The sequence below is a fragment of the Gymnogyps californianus genome, chromosome 2 (genome assembly GCF_018139145.2).
Source record: "Gymnogyps californianus isolate 813 chromosome 2, ASM1813914v2, whole genome shotgun sequence".
Lineage (NCBI taxonomy): Eukaryota > Metazoa > Chordata > Aves > Accipitriformes > Cathartidae > Gymnogyps > Gymnogyps californianus.
Window position 1 is genome coordinate 132,709,298 of NC_059472.1, and position 27,613 is coordinate 132,736,910.

At 44.2% G+C, this 27,613-nt stretch overlaps 1 protein-coding gene across 3 annotated transcripts in view; it reads left to right on the forward strand.

Annotated features, from left to right (window-relative positions):
- The window catches only part of RAPGEF5 (Rap guanine nucleotide exchange factor 5), a 164,994-nt gene that overhangs the window by 92,988 nt on the left and 44,393 nt on the right, over positions 1–27,613 (forward strand). For 2 of the 3 annotated variants that reach the window (XM_050891461.1, XM_050891460.1), the window contains exon 1: positions 5,876–5,980. Coding sequence is in view for 1 of the 3 variants with exons in the window: in XM_050891459.1 (XP_050747416.1) it covers positions 5,436–5,539; positions 5,892–5,980 (193 nt within the window). In the remaining 2 variants the exon portion in view is untranslated. Of the gene's footprint in view, positions 1–5,435; positions 5,540–5,875; positions 5,981–27,613 lie in introns of those variants that run through there. The other variant, XM_050891459.1, reaches the window with a different exon arrangement.

Here is a 27,613-nt window from a genome sequence, read left to right on the forward strand (position 1 = left end):
GGCAGTAGTTCTCTGAAAAGCTCTTATGCCCTTACACTTCTGAAGTGGGATCTGAAATCCCTTTGGGGAAGAGTCTTTGTTTTTTTGCCATCTTCATAAATATCCACCCGAATCTGGCCCAAGTTAGAGGCCAAAAAAATGCAATTTGTACATGCTCTGTAAAGAGTTTTTAGAGCTTTGCAGGTTAATATTTGAAGGCTCGGTAAGCTCTGAGCATGCTCCAGCCTGAGCTGCGAAGGGTTTTCTTTATAGCTGTAGCTCTTGGCTGTTACAGCCAGGATCTGCTTGTAGGATGTAATGAGGCTGGATGGAGCTCTGAGCTACAGCAGCTCTAACTCTGTAACTTTTGCTGTATCCAAGCTAGTTCTCAGTGGGCAGGTTTGGGAACCTCTGTGTCACACTGCGGAGGCAGGCGCTTCCAGCCTTTGCAGTGGGTAAAGCAGGGTCCCAGCAGACAAGGATGTTTTGTCTCAGCTTTGACCCAGTCCCACAGCAAGTCCTCAATATATGCTGAACAAGGCAGAGCTGTAGTGAAGGAGCAGGACATAGTATTTAAAAAAAAAAAAAAAGTCTTATTCAAAGATGCTAAATTAAAGAATACCAATCAGTGTTTCCCAGTTTTCAGACTTGACCTTTCTGTCTTTATCATGTTCTTGTAACTCTTCTTTTGCATAGGTAACATGTGCCAGGGTTTGATTGTAACATCCAAGCAAAAAGATACCTGCCCAGGAAAACAGTCTTCTGAAATGAGGATCTTGTTATTTTGTGGCTTTTGTCCTGCTCTGTCACCTATTTGAGCACCTTCCCTGCACTGCAGTGGAAGCCTGTTTACACTTGTGCTTCTGAGCCCCCTTCCAGCCTCCACTCTTGTATTTCACACCTCTTACATGGAAATATTCCCGTGTGTGTGCAGGGAAGCTCCATGGATTCATTAGGGGAGGACAGTCTCCTCTTCAGAACATGAACAGCCCTGGGAATTCTTTGTGTATGCCTTTTCCCGTACCTCTCAAGGGCATGCCCTGGCACCAGCATCAAAAGACAGAGGCAGAAGTGATCAGCATTATCTGATTGCATTGAGTCAGTTTTACCAAATTATGCTATGGAAACAAAATGTTCCTGCCCTCCATAACTCCTAGAGGAGGCAATTTCTTTGTTATTTAATGTGATTTTGAAGCAGATAGGTAGCCTGTGTAAAGTTTGCTTTCTTGCATGTTGCCCAAAGAAGATTCACTTTGCCTTTGCTCGGTTGTTTGGCAGCAGGAAAATCTGTCTGCAGACTGGATTTTCCATGCTCCATTAAGTTTAGTCAGGTTATCTCTTAATTGATGTATTACTTCTTTACCCATTGGAACCAACAATGTGGGAATCTCTCTGAATCTGGGGTTTGCCGGGGTAGCTCTGGGTCTGGTCCCTTTTTTGAAAAAGCAGATGGAGAGATGTTGAAGAAAAATTCTGTCATTGGGAAGTGCCTATTTTGCGTTGCTAGTTAATGTGTTTCAACCTAACAGGCACTTCAGTAATGGGTAAGATGAAGAAATAAATCTTTGCACAGGTGTCTTGTCCTGTGGAGGAATGATGTGAAAATGCAATTTCTTTTCAGTGAAGCAGGCTTCTGAATATACTGTGTCCATCGCAGAGCGTACTGTTTTTTGCTGTTAGAAAGCTGTTAGAAAGTAGAGCAGCTTTTCAATGCTATTTCTAGCAGTGGATGTTTGTTGTAGGAAGAGGGGAGGCAGCACATTCTGGGTGTTGGTTCCTTTTTTAATTCATTAAAAGGCCAAACTCAGGAATTCAAGGGACATGGAAATATCCCTGACTGATACGAAAGTTATCGGTTGCTTTGGCCAGAGATTGGATTCTTCCCGGCCAATTGCAAATAACCCAGCAACCTAATGTCTTCCATAAGGAAGCCCGCACGCCATGGCTGTTTTCAACACTACCCTAAATACCTCTCCTTTCTTCTTCCCCAGCAGTAATTCAGAGGGTCATATTCCTACTCATGCAAAGCATAACCTGCACAAGTTAAGGCCCGCTAAGCAAGGACTTCCAGCTGTTTCATTCCTATAAGCATATAAATATTTATACCACCCCAGGGTTCCTTTCATGCTGAAAATAAAGGTAGCACTTGTCTGCTGTTAAAATATATTACCCAGGAGATAAATGGCTTATCTCAGTATTAGGAAGATGGATGAGAGGAGTGGAAAATTGACCATAATATTGGTCGGAGCATCCACCGAGTCCAAAGGGCTTTACTGTTTACTAGAAACTCGTGCTGGGAAGTGACGTAGGGGTTGGTAGTGCTGTGTTTAGCTATCAAGAGATGATTAATTAAAAGCTGTAATAAATGTGAAATATAATGGTTGACACACACAGAGCTTCATGGACACTAGCTAAATTGCCAAGTGATGGGTAATGTGCACCAGGGATTGATTATATCATCCAAGCAGGATGCGAATGGTGCTTTTGAAGGGACAACTGAGACAGGGAGAGTCTGCACAAGTCACTTCCTCAAGGCCACATGTGAAGTGAGACAGCGATTCACCTCTGCGGCATCTCTCGTGCTCTACCCCCTCCTGTCCCACCTCTGCGAAAGCACAAGTCCAAATGTATTCTGACCCAGGCTGCTGGGAGTCATTTCCCACCCTCTGCACTGGAGCGAAGTGAACGTCAAATAGGCAGCGTGGGGGGCTCAAAGCCGAGGTGCCAGTGTAGTGTCACCCGAGTGAACTGCAATTCTGCTGTTGATCTGCAGCACGACTCTGCGGTAGCCTCTCTGCCCCAATTCATCTGCCCGGCCATAAAATGAGAAAGATGGTAATGCTGAGCCGCTGTGCTCTTGCGTGGTCGGTGCAGGTTGCTTAAGCAAGGGCTGCGTAAAGGTCTGAAAAAGTGCTGGGAAGCTTCGTTGCTAATTGGCGTATGATGAGTATGTCTCTTGAGTCAGCCTGCTTGCTGACTTTTAGGGACTCGGCTAGGGTGCTGCCTTGCTCTTCAGTACACGCTGCTGTCACTTGGGGGCCCTTGCATCCTCCTCCTCATCTGCCACTGGATTTAGATGGAGCATGCTGAGAGCAGCCTGGTTTTCTTCTGGCGAGAATTAATTATTTCACGGACTATTCAAGATTCTGATAAATGAAGCATGCCTTGATGTCATTTTAGAGTAATATCTGTAGTGAAATCAGAACTTGTAAAAATTGGGAAAATACATAGGACTTGTCTTTGTGTTTTGCTTTGCTCAGGTTAATTGTTGTTGCTTGTGGTATGATTAAAGGGTCTGACTGAACACAAAAATATGTCATGCACAAGTGGGATTTTAGTGAAATAATAAGTCTTCCCTTAAAGTGAAATTATTTTTAATAGAAGATAGCAAAATAAAGACATTGTCTATCCCTCTCCTTTTTTTGGAAATAATTATTATAGGTAATGAAAATCCAAATTGAACCTGATTGGCCTTGGTTTTGCGCAATTTTTGTCTTTCCTGATAAAATAGAATGATTTTTCTCTTCCTTGAGATTGATAAAACAGGCAAGGACAAGAGGAAGAGCCTTATGAAAATCTCACCATTGGGGCACTTTATGCGGTTAATTTGCGTACAATTATCCAAAAGGTTTTTTGAAAATGTTTCTGCTTGGTGAGATGCTGAAAGGGGAACACCGTCTTCCAGAACAACCATTGTTAATGTCCTTCCAGTATGAGAGAGCTTTCACCCTCCTGGTGCTCCCTGTTGACTTGCTGCCAGCTGCTCATGTATGTGTGTATATGGGTATGCTTAAAATCCATTCCCATATATGTGGAAATAGATGGTTTGTACAAATACAGCACCATACATTACATATATGCCCCATATGTGCTGCAGTTTGGAATGTCAGTGAGCGCAGGGGAATGAGGATTGGGGCTATTTTAGAGGATGCCAGAGAACAGACAGAGAAATGGATTTATTTGTTTGGATAAACCTCCCTGTTACTGAATTGCTTTAATGCTGCACCTGTTTCTTGTTCTTCCTCTCTTTCTCTTTTGCTGCTTCTTTCATTGCAGCTTTTCAAATATGTAGGCAACAAAAAACCACGGCCGGTGAAATGGAAGATTACAATTATGCATCAGTATTCCTGTAACGCGGCTGCTCAGTAATGTCCCCTGGGAGTGTTACAATGAATATCTGACATTAATTGGCTCAGTACCTGTATGTCTGACCTTGCAGAAATTTAATAGATCAATTCTACATGTTGTTTACTGATAAAGGAAACTTCTTCAGGGCAGGGGCTGCATCTTTGGACATGCTTGCACCACAGTGACAACCAGAACCAGCAATCATCAGACTCACTGGGTCTTGAAATAAGAAATAAAATAATAGAAAGAGGGATCATAAAGTGGTTTCTCTCCCTTGTTTTGCCAAGATCTGTTCCTCAGCAGTTTTTAGCCCACTTGAAGTCCTTGTCACTGCTGGATACTGTACACTTGATGCACAAATGCTGTTTTTTCTCCTTTGAGTAGTACATGTATTGCCTTCATATGTGTGTTTGACATACTGAATGATATAACTAAACCAGGTCAGAATTGGAGGAACAGCAACTACTGGACGTACTTGCATTGGAACAGCTGCCTCTTTTGTGTCGCTCACCCTCCGGTGACTGAATCTGCCAGGAGGATCTCACAGGGGGCTGCAAGCCGCTCTTCAGCGGTGGCCGTGTTGCAATGCGCCCTGCTCAGTCAGCAGCAAACCCTCATCTCCTGCACTGCTCAGTCAGCTGGCTTTAGCTGCTCTGTGGATGCGGGCTGCGTGTGCAGAAATGGATGATTGTTCAGCTCCCTTCCCTTTCAGGGAGCCGAGAGGGAGAAAGTCAGTGTCCAAATCGCAGCTTAGCCGAGATCCACACACGGTGTGGTCACTGGGCTTAACTTTCTGTGGGGGTGTTTGTTTCCCAAGTTAAGAAGTTGTTGAAAAGGAGGGAGATTGGTACACGGAATATTTTAAGGATGCTCAGAGGCATACATTGCATGCCTGTCCCACTGGTTTTATTGCCTTTGTTGAAGTACAGGAGAGAAGCTTTACAGAAGGTGTATTCTGCTTCTGTATTATTGGAGTGTTCGGGAGCGCTTGCCGCTTTCTGACTATTGTTACCTGTCCCCTGCTTTATTTGACCGGCTGGGAATTAAACAAGCCATCCCCTCGGCGACACGGAAACCCGCACCCCCACCCCCCCCGCCGCTCCTGCGAATTAAAATCCAACACACGATGCCGAGTGCCGCTCACAAAGCGGGGAGCCCGTTCCTCCTCTCTGCCCCGCGGTGCAAAGAGCCCCCTTCTCGATTGAGACCTCCGGCAGCGACACCTGCCCGGGCAGAGCCGGCGGCGGGGCAGCTAGCCCCCGGCCTGCAGCGGGCACTGACCGCGCTCTCTCTCTCGCTTCCCCCCCCCCCCTCCCCATGCACGGAAGGCGGACGATGGAGGCGGCGGCGAGCGGGCGCGGGAGGAGGCCGGCGCAGCGCTGGTGCTGCGGAAGGTGTGGTCACGCAGCCCGGCCCCCGAGCGGCGCGGGAGGTAAGGCTTCCGCGGCTCCGGGAGCGCGGGGCTGGGCCGGCCGGGCCGGGCTCCGCGGCGGCAGCGGGCGGGCGGGGCGGCGGCGGCCCGCGGCCCCCGGCAGGGCGATGGCCCCCGGGGGCGCGCCTAAGGGGGGGAGGGGGGGGGTGGCGCGGCGGGAGCGGGGCGCCATGGGGAGCGGCAGGGTGCGGGTGCCCGAGGCGCTGGCGGGCCGCGGCGGGGAGCGGCCGCTGCCCACCTTCGACGTGCCTTACTTCAAGTACATCGACGAGGAGGATGAGGAGGACGAGTGGAGCAGCCGCTCGCAGTCCTCCACCGAGGATGACTCCGGGGACTCTCTGCTTTCCGACAGATACGTGGTGGTGTCGGGGACGCCGGAGAAGATTTTGGAGCATCTCCTCAGCGACCTGCACCTGGAAGCCGCCCAGGACAAAGAGACGGGTAAGGAGCGAGCCCGGCGGGGGGGAGGCGGCGGCGGCCGGGGAAGCGCCTGTCCCCGGCCCTGGGCGGGAATGGGGGAGAGGTCTCGGTCCCGGTGCCGGTGCCGGTGCCGGTGCCGGCAGAGCGAGGCGGCGCGGGGGTCGCTCCCGGGCATCCCCGGCCGAAAGCCGGCTGCCAGCCTGATGTTCAACCCGGGGCAATGTGGGGAGGAAACCGTGCGGCAATCGGGAGGTGGCAAAGCGGGCAGGAACGCCAGCAATTAGCGAAGCCGCTGAGGAGCCGCACACTTAGCAGCAACTTGAGCCTTTTTTATCTTCGGCTTTCGCCGCTGTCTGGGTAGCGCGGGCTGCGGCGTGCGTGGTACAGCACCCGTGTCTCTTCAGGCAGAGGCTGCCATTCCTCGTAGCCTGGAGCTATTATTATATTGATCAGAATACCTGCTGTGCACTTCAGCCTCCCGGCTAACTGCTCGTTTTGCCACCACCCCAATACTTTGGCACATCTTCTGTTTCATAAGCACGGCTTATAAATTTCCTCATAAGCCAGGGCGCAGCGTATAGCCTGGTGCTGTACTTGTGTGTCTTCAACCAGAGACTGTAGTTTGTTCCAGCCTAGAGCAATTATTATATTGATCGGGCTACTTGACATGCACTTTAATTTTCAGCTGGATCTCTTGGCTATATGCACAGCTTGCTGTCACCAAGAGCTCCTGGGGTAGTTTATCAGAAGTGGCTGCAACCTGCAATTCATAGATAGTTTTAATGAAAGCGGCCAGGCTGGTGAGACTTTCGGAGGTCCCGAATACTGAAGAGCTGAGGAAGGCAGCTGGCTGTAAATGGAGCTGTGCATTTGATCGTTCCCAGTAGGGTTAAAATGCATACTCCTGCTGCCTGTATATATCTCTCTCTACAAATGAGATTACTGAGAATAAACACACTTTAATCCTTTTAAGTGACTGAAAATATAAATAACATCTGCGATTCCCAGAGGAATGTCAGGATTGGGTTCTCGGAACAAGTCGTTAGTTTAATGTGGGACAATAGTCATATTCCTAGTGCTGATGTGTGAATGCCCCAAAGAGACATATAGAGTGTCTGCTGGTGATATTATTATGGTATTCCTAGTGTTGCTTTTGTCTGCCTAGACATTAATATTTAGTGTAGAGAGAGGCTGTGATTGTTTTCCTTCCACAGATGCCCTCAGACTAGTTCTGGGTGTAATTTAGTTGAGCCAGCTCTTAGGCAGTGTAGTGAGGGTCCTTCCTTGGCCCTTTAAGGTCAAATGTTGGATCCAGAATCAGTTTCCCCATTAATGTTTATCATATGCAGATTAAGGGACATTAGCTGCCCGTCTTTATAGTCTGCTTCATCTTTTTTTATAAGCTGACAATCTTGCTGGAAAACAATGAGATTTTCACTAGTGATATTTTAGTGTTTGTAAATACAAAGCACTCCTTACATAAAGCATTAGATGCTGTATACATCCTCACATGTACTACCTTTTCTTTCTTTTTTCTTTGCTCTCTCCCCCACCGGGAGGCTGTTCATAAGCCTGTTCTTATTGTTATAGAGACGGCCTGGTAAACTGCCCTCAAAACAAATGCTAAACCACTACTTGCCTGGTTGTTAGCAGATGGTAATGTATTTAAAGGTTGATTGGCTTCCCCTCACCTCTTCTGCCTTATCCTAACTCCTTTTAGAAAGAAACAATTAGCTCTGCCCTGTAGCCAGGGTTAACTGGATCCCAGGGACAGAACAAAGTAGCTGTGGCGTCAGTTTTTTGCCATCACAAAGAAGTGTGCTAAACCTTGCCCAGCGGCCTTCCACTTCCTCAAGGGTCATTCATCATATACTGTTTTCTTCTGACTTTATTAATATGGTAATAGAGAACTTCATCAAAATAAAAGACTTTGGGAGTTATGTTTCCCAATGTTTTATGTGGCGGATGCCCCTGTAATGGATTTATCAGTCTGTTATGCAGACTCAGTGGCATTAGGCATGAGGAAGTATGGGATATCGACTGTACATACGTACATCTTTGTGTGTGCACCTGAAGGCATCCTTCTGCTGTTTGTGTGCTTGGATTTGCTGTTCTTTGTATTTTTTGTAGTTCCAGTCTGGCCCATCTCAGAGGACGGTCAGGTTGCAGAGTCCTGCAGGCTTGTGTTTTAGCAGGCATAGCTTTGCGGAACATAAAAGGACGATGTTGTTGTACCCAGCTGCTGCTCCTGCTGTCAGTTTGCCAGTTCCAGGATGACTTCCTTGGCCTACTGCTTTCCCTGCAGCCCCCAACCCGGTTTGCTTATTTGTGTCTGTAAAGAACACGAGAAAGAGCTGTTCTTACATATGCTGGTGCGCAGGGGGCTGTTGTTCTGTTTGACCCTTTGCACTGCTTCCCGAGGAGGGATGCTCTGCATGTTTTCATTCCCACCCTTTGTATAACAAATCATAACTGCAGCCCTCTATGATCACAAAAAAAAAATTCCACTATCTCCTGGGGCTAGCGTGGTCATGGAGCACCACTTTTTATAAACACTGACATGGCTGAATGATGCACCATGTATTGCTCCCAGCCATCGTCCAATTTCTAGCCCAAGTCAGCAGGTACTGCTTGCAGCTGGGAGACTAAAGGGAAGCTTTGGGGCTGGTCTGGAATAAATTTAACTGGGGTCCAGCCCAGCCCTCAAGGCTCCCTTCAGCTGCTGCTAAACCTGTAGCAAGATACCGTGAGCACTCTGCTGCAGCATCCTCTGCTGTAATAAACAGGTGGGGACCCGACCTGAAGAGTCGTCCCATTGTCTGTGTCATGGTGAACACTGTTACAGCAACTGAGGACAGTAAGGAGGATGCTGCAATGTGCACAGCTAGACTAGCCTATTGCTCAGATGACTTCTGTAGGCAAGGATGTCTTGAAAGCCTGAGGTTTGCAGGACTCTTTAGGCTTAATGTACTTAATGACTGTTTAATCACTGAGGGTTTTTTTGTGGTGACTGTGTCAGGGAGATATGCAAGTTCTTGTGGCATCATCCTAAATTTGGGCTTGCCAGTAACAAAGGCTTGCCAGCCTTCCATCTCAAAGGGAGAAAGTTTTCATCCCGCTGAGTTATTATAACCTGTAACGTACCAAGCCCCAAGAAGACAGTTCTTGTTTCCTACCATGAGATGGATGGACATTCTAAATTCCTGTAACGAGCAACTTAGTTCTGAGTCATCTCTAAGGTTGTTGGAATCACTGGGGGATGTCTGCTGAGTGTGTACTTTAGAGGGCAGTTTGAAGTTTTAAGAATTGAACAGAGTGAGGCACTTCAAATATGTCAATGTCCAGGCAGAAAATGCAAGGCATACCTCCTGGGCTAATCCTCATCAAGGATGGGGATTTGAAGATGTAACCTCCAAGAGGCCAAATCTTAGCATCTTGGGATCTCTAATCCCGTCCCATTGACTACAACATTTCTTTCAGAATTGTTCTTTTCTGCAAAAGCTTTTATTTCTTGGGCATTAGCAGCATTTCCTTCTCTGGATATTATCCTTATCTAGTCGTTGGAGTATCCTCTGACTGGTCTCTATTCAAACATACCATCTTGCCTCGTGGTGGTTGCATTCAACGTTTGGCAGCCTCTGGAATGACACGGTGATCATCACATCCACTGTTACTTCTCTAGGCCTGCCTGGATCCCTCAAACCATTTCCTTCAGGCCACTGGGCCACCTCTCTCAGGCAGCTTAAGCAATAACACTGCTGAAGCAGAACATAATCTCCCTCATCACATCTGATGACACTACCTGTCTTTTACCTCCCTGCTGTGGGATTCATTTTAGGGAATTAATAGGGAGAAGAAGAGATTGATTTGTGAAGGTCTTTGAGAGCAAGAAGCAGTGGGAAATGGAGATCTGGAGAAAGCATGTAACTGAGGAATGGTATGACTGGAGCAATGTGATCGTGTCAGTCTTAACTGATGTGTCTTTTTAGTGGACTGGGTGAAAGGGATTGTGGCAAGGGGGGGGCATGATACTTTTGTTAGGCTATCACAGAAGTTAGGATGGCAAATGATGAAAGGCCTGGAGAAGGGTTAACGGGACAGAAAAAGGGGATGAATCCTCATGACGTAGCTAAAACATGCAGAAAGGTGTAAGTATGGTCTGGATTTTTTAGGAATAGGAAAAGAAGGGAGTAGTGATCTTTGTACCGTGCTGTGTCACCGTATCTGGGACTGTGCATGATCCTTGGGTTAGCAGGAACTCTCCCCTGTCACAGAGAAGCAGTTTTAGCTTTAGGATCATAACGTAGCATCTAGGAGGGGCCTTCAGACCATGTCTGTTTGTCCTAGAAGCACTGTGTAGTAAGGGTTACTTTTGTTTAATCCATTCTGTTTCCACACTTGCACCAATGACCCTGCTTTGACGTTGGGTAATGGCACCTTCTGTGGAACCGTATGTGACCTTTTAGGAGAATGGTACCGTCTTGCATGAGCTGATCATAGTCAGCTGCTAAATGATGTTGCAAAAAAGGGATACAGCTCTGCCCTTTCTAGGTGTTGTCTTTTGTTTAGTAATCCAAGAAAAAAAAATCTGATTGCTTTTTGATATTTTTTGTTTGTTTCTTAGCTATAAAGGATGTTGTTAGGACTTTTGCTCACTGTGCTTTATTACTGATGAGTAAAAAGTGTTAAAAAACATACTCCTGTGACTGCCACACAATCAACATAAGTGTATATCTGATGCATGTGGACTGATGTCAAGGAGAATAAATATTTGCCCCACACTGTGATCCTACCTTCCAGCTTTTAGGATGGAAAGAATAAATGCCTGCTAGCCCTTCCTCTTACCGGTCCTTTATAATGAAATGTTGTCTGTCATCATTTTGAGGGATTTTGTAAACTTTTCCCCAAAGTCTTAGGAAAACTTGGTGAACTGAGTGGGCTAAATGTATATTACTGCCATGCCCATGGGAGAGGAATAAGAGTTTAGCAGAGTGCATGGAGCAACATCAGCGTAAGAATAGCAGAAAAGCTAAAATAATCATTTATCTCAGTGTTCAATGTGAGAGAACCTGGGGAGGTTCTTGCACAGGACCATTGCTTCATGCAGCATGAATCTAAGCTGTCTCAAATTGGAGTGTCAGTAGAAGTAGGTTTAGAATAAATCAATAAAATGAATAGTAACAAATCACCAGGATCAGATGTTACTCCCCAGACTTCTAAAGGAACTCAGTTATGAAATTGCTGAACTCCTAACAGTGGTGTGTAATCTATCATATAAATCAGCTTCAGTGGCAGAGGAACGTGGAAAATGTGATGCCAATTAAAAGAAATGGTTCTATTTGGGGAACATCTAAGCAATCAGATTGTCATTTTACCAATACATTATTCCAGCATAAACTGGCGCTGTAGTCAAAAGAGGCAGCTCAGCCTTCCCCAGCCACTCATTCCTGCTGCTGCACTGGTCCCTCTGTGCCTCTGCAGCCTGTCGTGTGATTCTGTAGCAGACCCGAGTAGGGACCTGGTCCTAGTTGGTACTAACCTAGGATATACTAAATTATTACTTTTAGGACGGATCAGTCTCCTGATCCACTTAATCTGTCAGTGGCACAAAGTTTGCTCCTGACACAGGGAGAGGGTGGCAGGGAGTGGGAGATGCGCAGGGGAGGACAGCAGGAGAGAAGGACTGGTGCCTTTAGTAGTTGGACTTGCTTGCAGGAGTTTGATTAGATGCAAAACTGCAGCATAAAGTTATGACTTTGCGCTGGGAGATTGGGTGGCAGTACAGTCAAAGTAGAAGGAAAAAATGCATGCAGAAATATTGTACTGAGGGAAGGGAAATGTTTTTTTTGCAGAGCTAAGTCAGATCTTGTGTATCCTGTAGAGCTGTTAAAGATTTGAAGGAGTATGAGGGTATATATAGTCTGGTCTGCCTATATCTTATATTTGTGTTTCCAGAACACTTTTGATAAAGTCCCTTGCCAAAAATCCTTAAAGAAATTTAAAGATCCTTTTGATAAGGAAGAAGATGCTTTTCAGGACTGATGATGACTTAAAAGAGAGAAAATGAAAGGTAAGACTAAATTGTCAGTGTTTAAAACAGAGAGAAGTCGCCATTGAAGACTGGGTGCTTCTGAGAGTGGGATCAAAACTGAGGTGACAGCATGTGCTGATAGTATTAAATGGTTGAGGGTCTCATGATAAATGAAGCCATGGTTTCACTTTTGGTGGCCATGCAAGATTATGTTCTTGTACACCCTATTACCCCATCTCTGCCTGTTTGAGCTGTCATGTTGTCCTGTCATCATACCAACAAACATTGCTTAGGTGTCTCTGCAAGGTGAGTTAGATCAGGAAGCTGATCCAACTCAAAAAAAGCATCATGAAAGTAATAAGAACGGGGCAGTGTAGGACTGGGAAAATAAGTTGACAGTGGGCCCCCTCTAACCAGCCCTGTGGCTGAAGAAAGATAAAAGGAATAAAAATCTGCATGATAAAATTGCAGATGAGATCCAAGTTTGAAAAGTGCTAAGTAATGCATTTTCTAATATGGAGAAAAGGAAATCCTTATTATATATATTCAGCAGAGGTGCTGAATTGGCTAATATCATGCAGAAAATAGGTCTTTGGAGATAGTGTGGATAGTTCTTGGAAATTTTTGATCAGCATTGATCAAAAAAGTGAACGGTATTTGGGACAATTGGGAAAGAAGACAAGCAAGAACCGTAGCCATACCATTGTATAGCTGTGTAATATGGTATGTGTAATATGGTTCCTTCTTCTCGCCCAGCTCAGAAAGGTTGTAAATGAACTAAAAAAAGCTTGAAAAGGGCAACAAGGGTGATTAGAAGTAGAGATTAAACACATCTAAGAATAAATAGTCTGGGTCTGGTCATCATAGAAAAGCAGTTTCTATAGAGGAGGCATATGGTGATCTATGAGACTATGAATTGTGTGGGGAAGGTGAGTATGGAAAGATTATTCATTGTTTCTCATAATGTGGGAAGTGTTCTGTAACACTGAAATTATTGGGTTTATAACTAATAAAGAGAAGTTCTCTTCTGATATGATGTACAGCTAAACTGTGAAACTCATCATTGTGAGGATTTTGTGGAAGCCACAGATTGGAAGGGTTTAAGAACAAATTAGGCAAAATCCTGGCAAAAACTCCATCATTGCAGTGATGTTGATACTGCTTCACGTTTGGAAAGTCTACACTGCCAGTTGCTGGAAGCTAGGAGGGTGTATCTGAGAAAGATAACTCTGTATTTGTCTTTTTCTTAGTTTTTTTCTTCCCCTGGGCATCCTCTGTTGGCCCCTGTCAAAGACCTGCTTCTATTTTATGGGGATCTTTGATCTGACCCAGTGTATTGCATGCAGCACATTGCAGTTTGGAAGCAATTAATTAGAATCTAAGGTTATAATAAGATACTGGTTCCTTCAGGTAGGACAACTGAGCGAGTTATCAGTTCAGTTGGCAGCAGAGAGCGAACAGTTTTCTGCTGAATGGCTTTGCAAACGGCGTGGTGGGGCCTGGAGCTGCGGCAAGAGAAGGAGGAGCCCTGGGGATAGCATGAGGTTGAGACCAAGGCTGCCGGCAGTGACACTGGCTTCTACTCAAATGGGAAGATCTGACATCCTCCAGTTGTCCTCCTGTTCATTGCCGTGTAGCCCCTTCTCCTCTGCTATACTTGGTTTGACCTTGTGCAAAGTAGCATTAAGTATCTTAGTAGGAAACTATTTTTTTTTTCCTTTGGTAGGATTATTTTCTGTCACATTAGTGAGCTGAGAAGGAGTGCCATGTCTGGGATTCACTACAGACAGCGTGTCACACGCTGTGGTGCTTAAGCTAATAGGAAATGCCAGTGAGGGGAATATGTCTAAGACGCTGTCTCCTGGCAGGAGCTCAGACAGTTATTTCTGGGAAATGAGAACTCGGAGCATGAAAATGTTTTGAGTTTTTTTTTTTGCACTTGGGCACTAAAGCTTGTTTAGGGCAAACTTTTGGAAAGGCAGAGTCCAGGAATGGTGCTCCTGGATTGTCTCACCATTATATGCAATGACTGGGAAACTAGAGGCAGCATGGGGAATGATGAACATTCTTAGTGATGAGGACTCTGTCTTCATGATCAGGACTCTCTCTGTAGATACTGATGGTATTTTTTCAGTTCATCACCACAAATACTTTTCATGGTGTAAGCACGCCTAGCAAAGTAGACCCTTTCAAGGAGGGAAAGGAACTGAGGTAGCCATGAGACAAACACATGGTTTCAGTGTGCCCAGGAGCACCTAGGCACCTTTGGGCACCTCAGGCACCTAAATAAATTTTTTTGTATCCTGTGCAAGAATAGCTTTGGGCAATGGTAGGGCACCAAGTGTTTAATGTGTTTTGTATTTGAGTGAAATTTGCAGAAGAAAAAGCTACCCATTATATATGATAGTCAATTAGATGATAGTATTCTTAGTTGCTCAGACTTTTCTCTGTAATTCTATGGTTCGTTATAGCTAGTTGTCAGCTTTTGCTATGTGAGAAAGTGATGAGAAGCCGTCATGAAAACCATTTATTATGAAGATGTGCATTGTAGACAATATGAGGGGTTTTGATGATCTTAGTGGTTTAAGCAGAAAGGAATTGGGAAGTGCAGGCCTAGCAGGAGAACTTTTTTAGGGGTGAAGATCAATAATTTTCTTTTGACAGTAAAAAAGGCTTTCAATTTTTTTTTTCTTTTAAATCGTAAAAGGCAGTATGTGTTAATTTGTTGTACTGCAAAATAGATCTGGGTGATATAAACATTTTGATGAGGTACCTGGAAGACAAGTTGTTTTGACACTGGGCATTTGGTAAGGTTTCTGGAAAGCTAACGTGACCCTAAAGATTTTTAATCAGTTTTTTATAAAATCACTTTTGCTCTAATGATGTTGGAAGTCTACGTGATAGGAATTATCAAACCAATGGAGAAATTATTTCAAATATATGAAAGGATATATGGTCATATATATCTCTAAATTAACAGATGCATTAAGTAGCTGAGATTATAAAGAGACATGTTTGTATATTTGAGAAATATTTCTGTAGAACTTTTTTCAGAATGGTGCTTTTGATAATTCCTGATCGTCTGGTGGGGTTAAGCCAAGAAGTGAGTATGGAAGGGATAAAAAATACTTGCAAGGTTTTATTTTATAAAAATGCTTGTATTTTAGTGATAAAAAGAGTAGCAGAGGTTGCCTCTCAGTTTCCGCCTTAGTCTGAGTCCTCTTCTAATCACTTGAGTGTGGTTGGTCAGTGTCAAATCTAGCAGAAATAACTGGTGTTCCCAGGTCAGAAGGCTGGGACTGAGGGCCATAAAGGCAAAAAGGAAAACTGAGTCACTGCACAGTGGTGATGCCAAAGAGATGTCTCTTGACAAGGGAGATGTCGCCTCAGAAGTACACCAACCACTTGGGTTGACTCCCTGTCTGGCTTAAACGCTACATGGAGGTTGGGTCAGTTCTGCGGCTGCAGGTCTGGAGACAAAGCAGGCCAGATCCCTTTTGTTGCAGCTAATGTCATACTGGTTCCAGTGAGCCGTAAGAATGTCAAAGGCAAAGGAAGTCAACATAGGCTTAGCAAAAAGTCATAGCCAAATTCTGAAATGAGTCTGAACTATGGTAGCTCTTACTGACTTCTGTCTACTGGAGATCCATTCCCCTGCAGCAGTGGGATCAAACCACCAAGTGTGAAATGTATGAAGGGAGAGGACAACCCCTACAGTGAAGGCGACATGACTTTCTAGATCCTCTCAGCCCCCAGATACGGCCCTGTCTTCATGTTTTCCCAGAATGTGGCTCATTGAAACTGACTAATTATAAAACATATACAGTTATCTCAAAGCTGCTGTTTCTAGCAGAGGAAAAGTGAGACCTGATTTGTAAGAGAGTAGCATAAGAGGAGTAGCAACAGATGGTGTGTGGGTTGGCAGGTCAGTTAACTGTGAGAGTAGGAACTGGAAATGCAGAACTGAAAATACCACTGTTGCTGCTTCTTACAAAGTGTCCGCACGTTCTGTTCCTTCAGTGGGAGCCACAGACCATGCAGTCCTTCAGGAACCCCAACCATGGGGCCCTTCACCGCAGGTCTCTCATCTTCCCTGGGTATTTACTCATTCTCACCACTTAGCGTTGTTCTCCTTTCCTTCCTTCTTAAGGCTTTTTACTATCAAACCCTGACCTGCAGACTGTTGAAAAACTGGACACTGTCTTCAGTACTCTCTTTTTGTGTTCCTCTTCCACAACACAGAGATTCACCGCCTGCTGGCGTAAGTAGGGGTGTTTTGTCCATTAATGACTCCTGTGTTGCTATTAGCACTTAGTGTGATGGCTCTTAAATCAGAAGCTAGTTCTCAGAATACAGCAAAGCACTCCTTCTCAAGAGCAGACTCTCTGTAATGTTATAAAACTTGGAGATTGTGCTCTGAAATTCAGGTTTTTTTGGAAGGAAGCTTTCACGGAGTGGGGGAGTTTTTATGTAAGAATGCTGAAAACATAAAACTGTATCTTGACATACTTGCTGCATCTTTGAGTCCAAGAATACAGTTCATGCACTGTCTTCAGGGTCTGAATTCCAGTGTTTCCAGTGCTCAAAGTTGCTATAATACAATGATTTTCTTGTGAGATTAACATTTTCTGAGGAATATAAAGAGCGTGTTCATTCCTCGCCCACAGGGTGGAAGGATGGATTCACTGAAGACCTGTGCTTTGAGGTTGTGTATTAAGAATCTGAAAGAAATCTGTTCTTCAAAGCTGCTTTTTTCCCCTTGTGAACTAAATTTACTCTCATGCTGTTAATTCCTCCTTCCCCCGCAATCCTTCTTAACATGCCCTGAGTTCAAACGGTTTCACGGTATTATGGAAGTAGTAGACTCAGTCTTTTTGTGAGCAGGAGCGGGACTGGTTTTGGCTATAGCCAAACTACAATTATCATTACTTTACTAAGCTCCCTGTCATGCTGCCTGTTAATACGGTTAGGTGATACTTTGTTGTATAGTGTGCTGATGCAGTTGTTTTCTTTCCCAACTTACCACTTTCTGTAAATCCCTATGCTTAGAGGACACCCAGGGAAATTAAGAACAAAAAGCCACAACCCAAGACCTATTTGTGAACCATTAATTGGAATAGATTTCTGCCTATTTCCCAATGTGTAGTGTCTGATGAGGCTTTCTGCGGGCTCTTAAGACCTCCCTTAATAGCTGCGAACCCTGAGCTGCATTACAGCACTGAATGCCTCTGCTTGCTGTGTAGTTGAATAAACGCAATTGCTTGAGAAAGCCTGTCTGTGGCATTGGCAAACTGATGCCAACACACTCCGGATTATCAGGTTCAGCAGAGCTCGGCTCTGCCTTGCCCTAACGCTGGCTGCTGCCTTCTCTGTCATGTCCAAGGAAAAAAGAGGGGAAAGAGCAGCTGTGGCAGATTTGCTGAAGGCGAGATTTGCTGTGTGCTGGATGAGGTTGGCGGGGGATTCTGCTGTGGTTTGTGTTATCTTGCTAGGTTTTGATTTTAGTGGGCAGGTCAGAAGATCGGCTGTTGGATATAGGAATAGATGGTTGTAGTAGGAATACTTTTGTGAGAGCAGAGGGGCCTGTCTAAAAAGGAGATAATGGAGCAGAATGCACTTGGCATAAATTCAGAAGCTTTGTGCTTTAACTGCAAGTGGTAAGTTCATAATGCAGGCTTTAAATTGCTGTTGCTTTTTTAGAAGGAAAGGCTTCATCCAGTTTGGTATCAGTTGGGGTATATAACACCTTTTAGGAGAGTCTATGTCGTTGGCATTGGAGACAATCCTGCTTGTTTTTTTAAAGTTAATTTTGATCCTTTCAGAGATTGAAATAGGAGTAGAATTAGAGCACTTTGACAGCCAAACGTTTCTCGTGAGATGTCAGTTACCCTCACAGAGTATAGCTGGTTCTGGCAGAAAGAGCTTTTCAGAATAGCATCAGTTACTGCAATAAAGTAAATTGCTTGTCCCATCTTTTGGACAAGGTGAAAAATACCAATATGAGTTGTAGCTGTGGCAGCAGCTCACATCACCGTCTCCTGAGCCAGGCTGAGATCATGAGATGACCTTGTCTTGGTCCAGAAACACTTGTGAGATCCTTCCGAAACCAAATGAATACTCTCTCTCTGAAATGAAAATGTGATGGCTTGTTTTCAAGGACACTGAGCACAAAAACATTCTGGGGTGAGAGGACAGGGAAAATGGATCAATGTAAATAAAGTGGCAGTGTTGATGGATCTAATTTTGATGGAAGCTAATAATAAAAAACTTAGGCTTTCTTGTGACAGCATTTGGGATGAATTGTGATTTTATTCCTTTGCTTGAACTTGAGTTTTGATGGAGATATAAATTGCCAGAATCAGGTATGTAATCATGGAGAAATCATGCTGTCTGACGGACTGCTAGAGGCCTTTATACCTCACCTCTATTGCTTTTCAATTTCTTTCCTTTTTTTCTGCACCCTGCATCCCCCTCCTGTGATTATCCCTCCTCCTCCTGCCCACAAGGCTCTATGGATTCCCTGAGCAGCCTTTCTTTAACCATCCCCACCCCCATTTCTTAGGATTTAGGGCTGGTCGACGTCTCTCTAGGAACCACTGCAGCTAAAACCAGAAAGCCAGATACTGGTTTTGTTCTTTCCCAGTCGTGAATTCAGAGCCCTGGCATCAATACAATAATGAAACCCTTGTTGAGTTTCCTTCCCCGCCCCTATAGGAGCCTTGTCCATGGGATTTTGTTGGTTGTTACTGTTAGTACATCATGGGGGATGCACAAGCACAAGCTGGAAGCAAACAAACAGCGAAAAACAACCACAAACAAATAGCATTTGTCAGATCCCTGTTGTCAAGGCGGTTTTCATTCAAAGTCTTAAAGCAGCAGTGAGTGTGCAGTGTTGCCCCAAAGCATGGAAACCACCAATAACGGGCACATGCAAACATTTTGCCTATTAAGGTGACTACAGCTTCCCCTCTTACTGTTGCATTGCTGTCTGCAGAGATAACTCTGTAATGGGCAGGTAGAAAATTTCCATCCTGGTATGTGCCAGCAAGCAGTGGCAGGGAGGCAACAACTGGATGATTTAGATATTCAGCACACACACACGCACCCCATTTCCCAGCAGGTGAAATGCCTCCTCACCTCCACCTTCAGCTGCACGGGCACGAACAAAGAGGCTGCGTAGGGGCAGCGGTGTAATTCTTAGGATGGGCAATCAGACGCAGACCTCTGGCCTGCTCGAGCCCAGCCTGACTGCAAAGAAGCACCCTGGCCGTGCTGCAGGCTCCTTGCTGTCGTCTCCCCCCCAGCCCAGAGAAGGGGTGTCCCTCCAGGCAGGGCCTGGGAAGCAAAGGGATGGTGTCCGCTCCCTCCTTGTTCTTCTTGTGACAGCAGTGTAGGGCTCTTGGGCCACACACAGCTTGCAAATGCTTTGAAGATGGCGTCTGTGCGGGGGCTGCGTGCTCTGCCCAGCGGGGCTGCTCCATGGGAGGGAGCCCTTCCCCAGGGCAGTGTGAGACCTGGGGGAGCCATTGCCATTGTGGGGCCTCCCTGCCCCCTGGACCCCTGAGGTTTGCTGTAGGCAGAAGCCCCAAAGCGCACACATGGAGGTTTTGGGATGTGGTCAGTCAGGAAAACCTGGGCATGTTCGGCAAGCGAAGTCTAAACCTGTAGGCAGAGGACGGTCTCTGCCAGCTTCAGCTGGGCTTCTCCCATATGTTCCCCAGACCTTCAGTACTCTCCCAAATATTTCTCTTCTGTTGCAAAGCAGCAAGAAAGCATTTTCCTGAGGTCTATCCTGGTGCAGTGTCACTGGGTTGAGGCAAATCTTGTTACAGTCTCCAGCGTGATGGCCCATCTCTCTAGGCAAAAGTTTCAGCACATCTTAAGGGTTGCTTGTGCAGCTTATGTAAATATTTTGAACAGGTTTTTTCTTTGATGTGTGCATATAGATTATGTTAGTATTAATGAGAATCTGATCTCCCTACTGGGGTGAGGGTTTTGACATGCAGATGGGCCATAGGGCATTTGATTTAACATCTCAGTTTAAAGGACTGGAAATTTGTTCAGGGACTCAAGGTTAGTTAGATGCAATTTGGGAAGCTACAACTATGTTCTTGATTACAAAGAACAATAAATCTTTAATAACAATTTTCTAAAAGTGTCTGAAAAACATGAAATTGCCATCAGCGTTGCAAGAAACTGCTGTATTGGGTTTTCTTGACAAATGGAGAGCATTCAGGTCATCCTAGAGGGTACAGTCATGTAGGCCTGGGGTGAGGGAGTTTACAGCAAAGGGCAGGAGCAGTTGCCCAAAGTGCTGCTATTCGTAGTGTTAGCAAGAAGGCCAGCTCCTCTTCTGAACTTCTGTGAGTTAGGGGAGTCCTGGGTATGAATCAGGGCACAGAGACTAGGAAAGTCTGTCATTAGACCATGTACAAGCTCCGTTGAGGTCAATGTTTGTCAGGATTTTGTGTTCCCTGCTGCAAAGAATGGCAGGTCTGTATGATCAAGCTCCGAACTGAACAAAAAAAAAAAAGGCAGCTTTTGTATTTATCTTAAAATAATTAGATGTTGTTAATAGTTTTTGGATACTCTCATTTCAAATGGGAAGTGAATGCACCATTTCCCATGCTAATCTGTGAATCCAGATTCACAGCGTTTGGCTTGACTATTCATGATTTATTTACTTTTTAAAATTCAGACATAGGCATGTGTGTGATGATTTATTCCTCCTTGTAATTGGATACAGTGATTAAATAAGCTTGCGTATTATATTTCATTGTCCTTCTGGGATGTGGGCTGCTGTGTCTTTAAGACAGCAGCTCCTAATGGAATTGATTCCAGCTCCTGTATATTTACTGTAATTGGTGATGTGTTTCTAAAAACTGATTTGGAAAATTGCTTTTAAATATATGTTCTTATATAGGAAGTATTTAGCTAGCTGAAGAGTGGTATGTAATCCTCAGGGTCTTCCTTTCGGATGCTTTGCTACCTTCTCTGACAGGCACTCTTACGAAAAATAAATACATGCTCACTATTTTGTAACCTTAAAGAAGCTGTAGGTAGTGTTATACCTAGCAGAAGTGTCTACTGGGCTGCAGCCATGGACAAGTGATTGCAGTCTGAGACTGTCATCACATAATTGATGATTTTCCATAGACTAGCCAGGGACGATATAGAAAGGATACCGCTTCTTAGTAAGAACAAAAATAAAAAATGGGTTTTTATAATTGGCCTTAATGACTAACTGAATAAGCAAAGTAGTTTAATGAAAAAAACCTTATTTGCAGAAACAAATGCAGGAAGGTAATGAGTTATCATTTTACATATATACAGACATTCAGAAGCCACAGTGTCTGTGACTGGTGCTATGCAAACACAAAGTAAGAGACAGTGCTCTGCCCTGAGAATTTATAGGGTCCATTAAGAGAAGACCCAGCAACCTGGTGCAGCAGAGAGATGGGAACAGCAGTGATAGGAAGCCTTGTTAGAGAAACTGGGCATGGACACAGTTTGCAGAATTTTAAATAAGGAGGATATCTCAGTGATGCTGGTAGTCCCAGTGTTTGAGATTGTATCTTTTAATCAAAAAAACCCAGTCCTACCAGTGGCAGCTTGAGGCGCTATCACTACATGTCCTTTGGTTGAGTTATTTTATGTCTACAAACATAGCTGTGCGTAATGGCAGCCTTTACTTCAGCGAGACAATCATTTGTCTGTCTCTTCTACAGGTGCACTTCCATTACTTATAGGAACATAGTGTCTTTGAGAATTTGCTGCCCTGTCTCAAATTTGGTTGAAATTTGTCAACAGATTCAAAGGTTGGGGTAAACAGTAACCCTGGTTAGTCCCAGGGGTAAGGGAGAGCAAGACTGACAGACAGTTGAACAGACAGTTTAGTTGCAAAAGCCGTTTTCCTTTGGGGAACGAGAAGGAAGAAGGAATGCTGAAGGAAAGTAGACAGTATGCTGTTGTTGGCCTATTTAATTTGAAGAGGGTTTGGAAATTTGATAGGCAAAGGTGATTTGCAGTGGGATCACCATCTGAATGTCACATTTGGTGGTGTTGGCCTCACTGGCAGGAGGCCAAATGCACTGGTATTGTCTGCATGGGACTGCGGAGAGATGAGCAGAACGGGAGTGAGGACACTGGGTTTGTACTCTCAGCCTTGGCCGGTACCTCCCGCCTCTGCTGAACCTGTGTCTGCCTCCCTTTCTCTGTACACTTGAAAAGCACGTTTTATAAAAACTGTGCTGGCACTTATGGCCAAAAAGAGCTATAGAAATGAAAGATGGCAGCAAGCACTAGTCACAGCCAGATGTTGTTATGTGTAGTGGTGAAACATGGTCATGGAGCAGATGAGCCAAGAGGCCCAGTTTAATACAGTATCCTATCTGTTACTGCAGTTAGTGATTTTTGCCTTTATCCTAAACACTGCATCGTGTTCATGTATGCTTGTGCAGAAAGGTAGGGTTTACATCTTGGCCAAGGAGATTCCTCTGTGTCCCATGGAAGTCCAAGGAACAGCTGGTAGTGTTGATGAAGGGGTAAAAACTGAACAAACAATTTCTACCAGATACAGAATGCATCTCTTGCATTAGATGCTTTCCAGTGTGTGCATGAAAGATACAGTATCTCATAAGACTTGGAAAAGAAAGATAGAAAAGAAGAAAGCTGGACTACAACAGTCCAAAGGTATGCCTATCTGAGAGTTGTATTCAGCATGTATTTTTTGTGACTAAATCAGTAAATAGCACTAAAAATCCAAAATAATGGCAAAAGTAAATATATACCTTTAGAAAATTACCCCACCGGGCTTTCATCCAGTAATTGCTTAATATCTCCACTTTATTTAACTGAAATAAGCAAGGCCGTCAAATAAAATCCCTGAGTAATTATGGTACAGCTGAATCAAGGATGTAATGCTGAGCTCCCCAATGAGTGAAAATAGTTTGAAAATTATAAAAATAAAGGTATTCTTTCTCAAAAGTGTAACATTGAACTACTGTGTATTGCAAGCAGCCGAAGGTCCTAGCACAAGAACACAGTTCTGCTGCCACAGGGAAATATGCCCATGCAAGTATTTTAACAAGCAGCTGAACTCTGGATAATGTCTGTTCCTCATGTCTTACCCCTGTATGATCTTTAAACCGTGTAAGCAAGAACCTTTGTTATTTCTTTCATTCTGCTGTCAGTACAGGGTTGTACTGACAAACCTGATAGTCTGAAGTTGTTAGATGTTCTTAATACATACACAGACTACGTACAAGGCATTTTTTTATTGCTGTCTTCCATTAAGTTGTAATAATAAGGAGAAAAACTATCTTTAATTACATGTTAACCTGTCATTGGAATGATTTGGGTGTCTCAGTATAGCAAGTACAATTTCAGGTTCATAATTTAAGGACATATATCATGTAGATAAGTCTACAATTAATGTAACATTGTGCTTTAACACCACCATCATGAAACTCAGGTTTTCTTGGAACCCATTCACCACATGGGGAAGCAAAATGCAGCTGCCTTATGAGAGCTCTGATGCTCCTTGTTCTGGTTTTATGCTGTGAAGCTGTGCTCCGCTGCCCTGGGGAGCGGGGAGGAAGGCAGGTATGGAAATGTAAGATGCAAGTATGGCCCTGTTTGGTTTTCGGGTTCTTTTGGGTGTCGTGTCCATCCTGCCATCCCCCTCCCAGTACAAGGAGGTCTCTGCTGTGTGTTGTAGGTGTTTAGATATTGCCCAAGTTATTTCAGAGGTATCTGAGAAGTGTGTGCCCATCAGCCTGAAGTATTGTACATCCTGGGGCAAAATGCTGGAAGTGGCATCCTTCAGTGCTGCAGTGACATTGCAGTATGCTAATGCCTGTCTAGGTCTCCTTTGGGGTTTACAAGATGTATTCCCTCCTCCTCCTTGCCTCCTGCCCAACAGAGCCTGTAACACATCGCAGCCATGCAGTGCCTTTGCTGGGCCTTTTGCCTCCATATGTCAAAGGACGTTGGCAAGTCAGTCACTGCTTTTGAGGTTACATGACAGTGGGCCACAGCTGCGTATGCAAGACCCTAACCTAGTCTGTGCGACCCGATACACCAAAAATGTCCCACCACTTGACCCAATGCATTGCTCTTTCACGTGCTGGAAGAAGTGCGTGGTCTGTACATTAGTCTAGTGCATGTTATTGCCATCTTATGCAGAGATTTGGACCAAATCCAACAGTTCTTGCTCAGATGAAAATGCCATCATTCCCTTTGTAGGCAGTTCTGCCAAATCTACGGAAGCCAGGAGTGTTTTGCCAGTGGAGGCTTTGTCGTGCTAGGTTTCCCTGAAGAGATGCTGTGATGTTTACTGCACGTGCTCCAGTGCCACATGTTGGGGAGCTTGCACTGCTTAGCATATTTATGATAATTTGGCTCCCAGGGGCAAACAAGATTCTTCTTATATCTCCTTCCCCGGGCCGAAGCACAAAGAAGTTTCCCCTTGCTGCTTTGTAGGGGGAAAATAATACATCAAAGCTTCTTGCTAAACGCTTTTGAAAATACACAGTGTGGATCTGTACGTTTCTGTTCCCTTGAGGGACATATCACTCTGGTTGGTATGGAAAGCAGTTAGCAGCAGGTGATGGGGATAACACTGCACGCTGAAGTCTAGGCATTGCACCTGACCTGCAGAGCTTTAGATGTGGCATTGCCACGTGTAGTTTCACCTGTCCTTTATCCATATTATGTACCAGTATGGAATGTATTCTGGTCACTATACTGTAGTCGTCGTAATCTGCTGGACTGGATATTGTCCAAATACAGTGGATTTTGGAGCCTGTCGTTAGGTACTGAAGTTAAAACTTTTTGGGCTAATAGTCTTAACTTATTTGAAAATAATGCCAATTAAGATTTTTTTTTTGTGTATACACAGATGTTATTTTTGGGTTGTAAACAGAAAATTTGGGTTCATGTTCTCAGAAATGTCACTGAAAAGTAGGCTCTTTTAAAGTATCTCAAGTTGAAGACCCAGAAGTGAAGAACTCACAATCTTTTTTTGAAGATGTGATGATATTTTTATATATAATATTAGATTTGAAGATTACTGTTTCCTAGGAGTAGATTTTCCAATTCAATGATGAGAAGGACATGCTGAACTTGAAACTTGGTTCTTCTTCAGTGCCATACGAGTGTTGGACAGCAAAGATGAAAAGAGTGAAGATTAAGTACATCTTCCTTTATATTAACTTTCTGAAAGTGGAATGTCTAGTCTAATTTCAAAGTTCCCTTTAGACTCAAATGTGTGCTGAGCTGGTGGACCTGGGAAAAGGCTTGAGCAACCATGAGCACCTTAGAGCACCCACTTGGTAGGACCAGCCTTGCAGTGGCAGAAGGGGCAGGTGATGCAGCCCCTTTTTGTGCGCTGCTGTCTGTCGCTGGAGGATGGCTGTGTGCGACGACTGTGCTGCCACCAGGCAACAAAAGGTCCTACTGGCCTCGCTGAGAGCGTGACAGCTCTCAGTGGCACCTGGAAGTTGTGTGATTGAGGGGTCCGGGCTGGAGAGCATAGCATCTCTTTGGGTGCCTGGAGAAGAGGGTGATGGCAGGGATGCAAAGAAGTCCAGGTGCAAGACAGAAGCAGAAAAGTAGAAACTTGCCTTGCACTTGCTCATACAACTTTCACCAAGACATACTAGTGACTGGGGGTGCCAGGCAGTGTGCATGCTGGAGGTGAAAACCCATGAGGGCAGAACAGCAGCACGCTGTGCTGTTACTGCTGCCTGCCCATCTCTTCTGCCGCATAAGGCAGCTGGACCCTGGGCAGAAGGATGAAAGAGAACCATTAAATCTTTTATCCTCCGTCCTGCTGCTCCAGGCAATCCTGGCCTGGCTGGCTTATTTTAAACAATCGATGGAAAGAGAGGATTGGTTTTCCTCCTAAAGTACTTTGGGAGATGCCTGATGCGAACAAGGAGTGGCTGCCTTCTGCAGCGAGGCTTGTGTGAGGACTTCACATCTGCGTTGAAATACCTCAGTCTACTGTCAAATGAAGTTTCACTGCAGGGAAAGCTTGAGTGTTTTAGTTGTAGTAGTCAAGGGCTTTTTTTAACAAAAAGTAGCCATATCTTAGGGTGACTGCTATAGGCAATATTTCTAATACTTCGAAATGTATAAGACGTGGTGGATTTGTCCAATAATTTCAAATAACCCCGACTATTATAGCTGCACATTAATCACCAGGGGTCCTTCCTACCTGGGGAAAAAAAAAAAAAGAGCTTCAGATTTCTGTGTGGAAAAATTAGTGCCTCATTAAAGCTAGACAAGTTTGACATTTGCTCTCTGCCTGTGGTTTCAGGGCTTTTTGTCCCTCAAACAAAATATGAAACTGCTCCAATACATGTGATAGCAGCAACTGGAATGCAACTTTAGGAGGATCTTTGACCTTACCAGACAGAATGTGTTTGATTCATTCTGCAGATGTTAAAAATACTGCCAGAAATTTCTGGGAGATGACCTTAGAAATTATTCCTAGTTCTGACTTCTGTGCTCTAATAAAAAAATCTGGTTGTACGGGTTAAATATCTTGCCCTTATATATTTTCTTTTTCTAACCTAATGCCAGAAATAAATGGCTTGCTCTTTATTCCTTTGTGCATTGATTTCTCGGTGCTTCAGTGGTTAGATGATATAACTACTATAATTGTTTTAATACATTAGCAGCAAATTATATATCGATGTTCCTTTTTCCATTGACCTTTCTTTCTCAACATAATTTTCATTTTTTGCTTCATGCTGTGTCCATGGTGGCATAGCATTATTAGAGGATTTGATTTTGAATTAAGGGCTAATCCTGCAAGGTCCTGAGTGCCATTGCCATCTGCTGAATGCAAGGGAGATCCGGGACCGCTCGGCACCCTCTCAGACATGAGCAATATCTTGCTAGATCAGATAGTAATGATAGCAATTTGCATTTACTGTTTGTACTTGGAGACATCCTGACATTTTTAGTAAATTGCTGTGGAATTACAGATTATTGAGAAACTCCTATCTTTGAAAAGAGTTGCCCTCAAATCGTTTTTCCGTTTCTGCAGAACAAGCAATTTTCTGATTACAACTACAACTCTCTGGACATGCATTTGCATTGCTGAAAGGTTTCAGAGTATTGCATAGTATTATATGAACCAAAACATGCAAAAAATCTACATGTAGCAGTATCTGCCTTGAGGTGTGATAATTTTTCTCATTTTGCAGAAAGGAGTAAGAGGGATGACAAGAATTTATCAAGCTTAAGAGCTTTCAGCACTGAGAGGCTGAAAAACTTGAAAATGCTTTGCTGTGGCCCTCATTTAGTTTAATTTGAACTCAGTGAGTGAATATTTAAAATAGCAAAAAATGTCTATTCCCTATAGAATGGTAAGTAATCAGCATCCATTTTACTCAGGCACAGGGAGCTCATCTGTCTGTTTGCCCAGCTGTAACCCCATCTCATAGGGCTGCTTTTCTTGATGATTGTGAGAAATGAAAGTTTTAACTATTTGTGAGCAGTTATGGTGTTGCTAACCCCATCAGTGAATATTTTCTTAAAAAAAGATTATTTCCGGTATGTGCTTTGAAGTTACAAGGTGCATTAGCACTATTGAGCCCAGCTTTTCCATC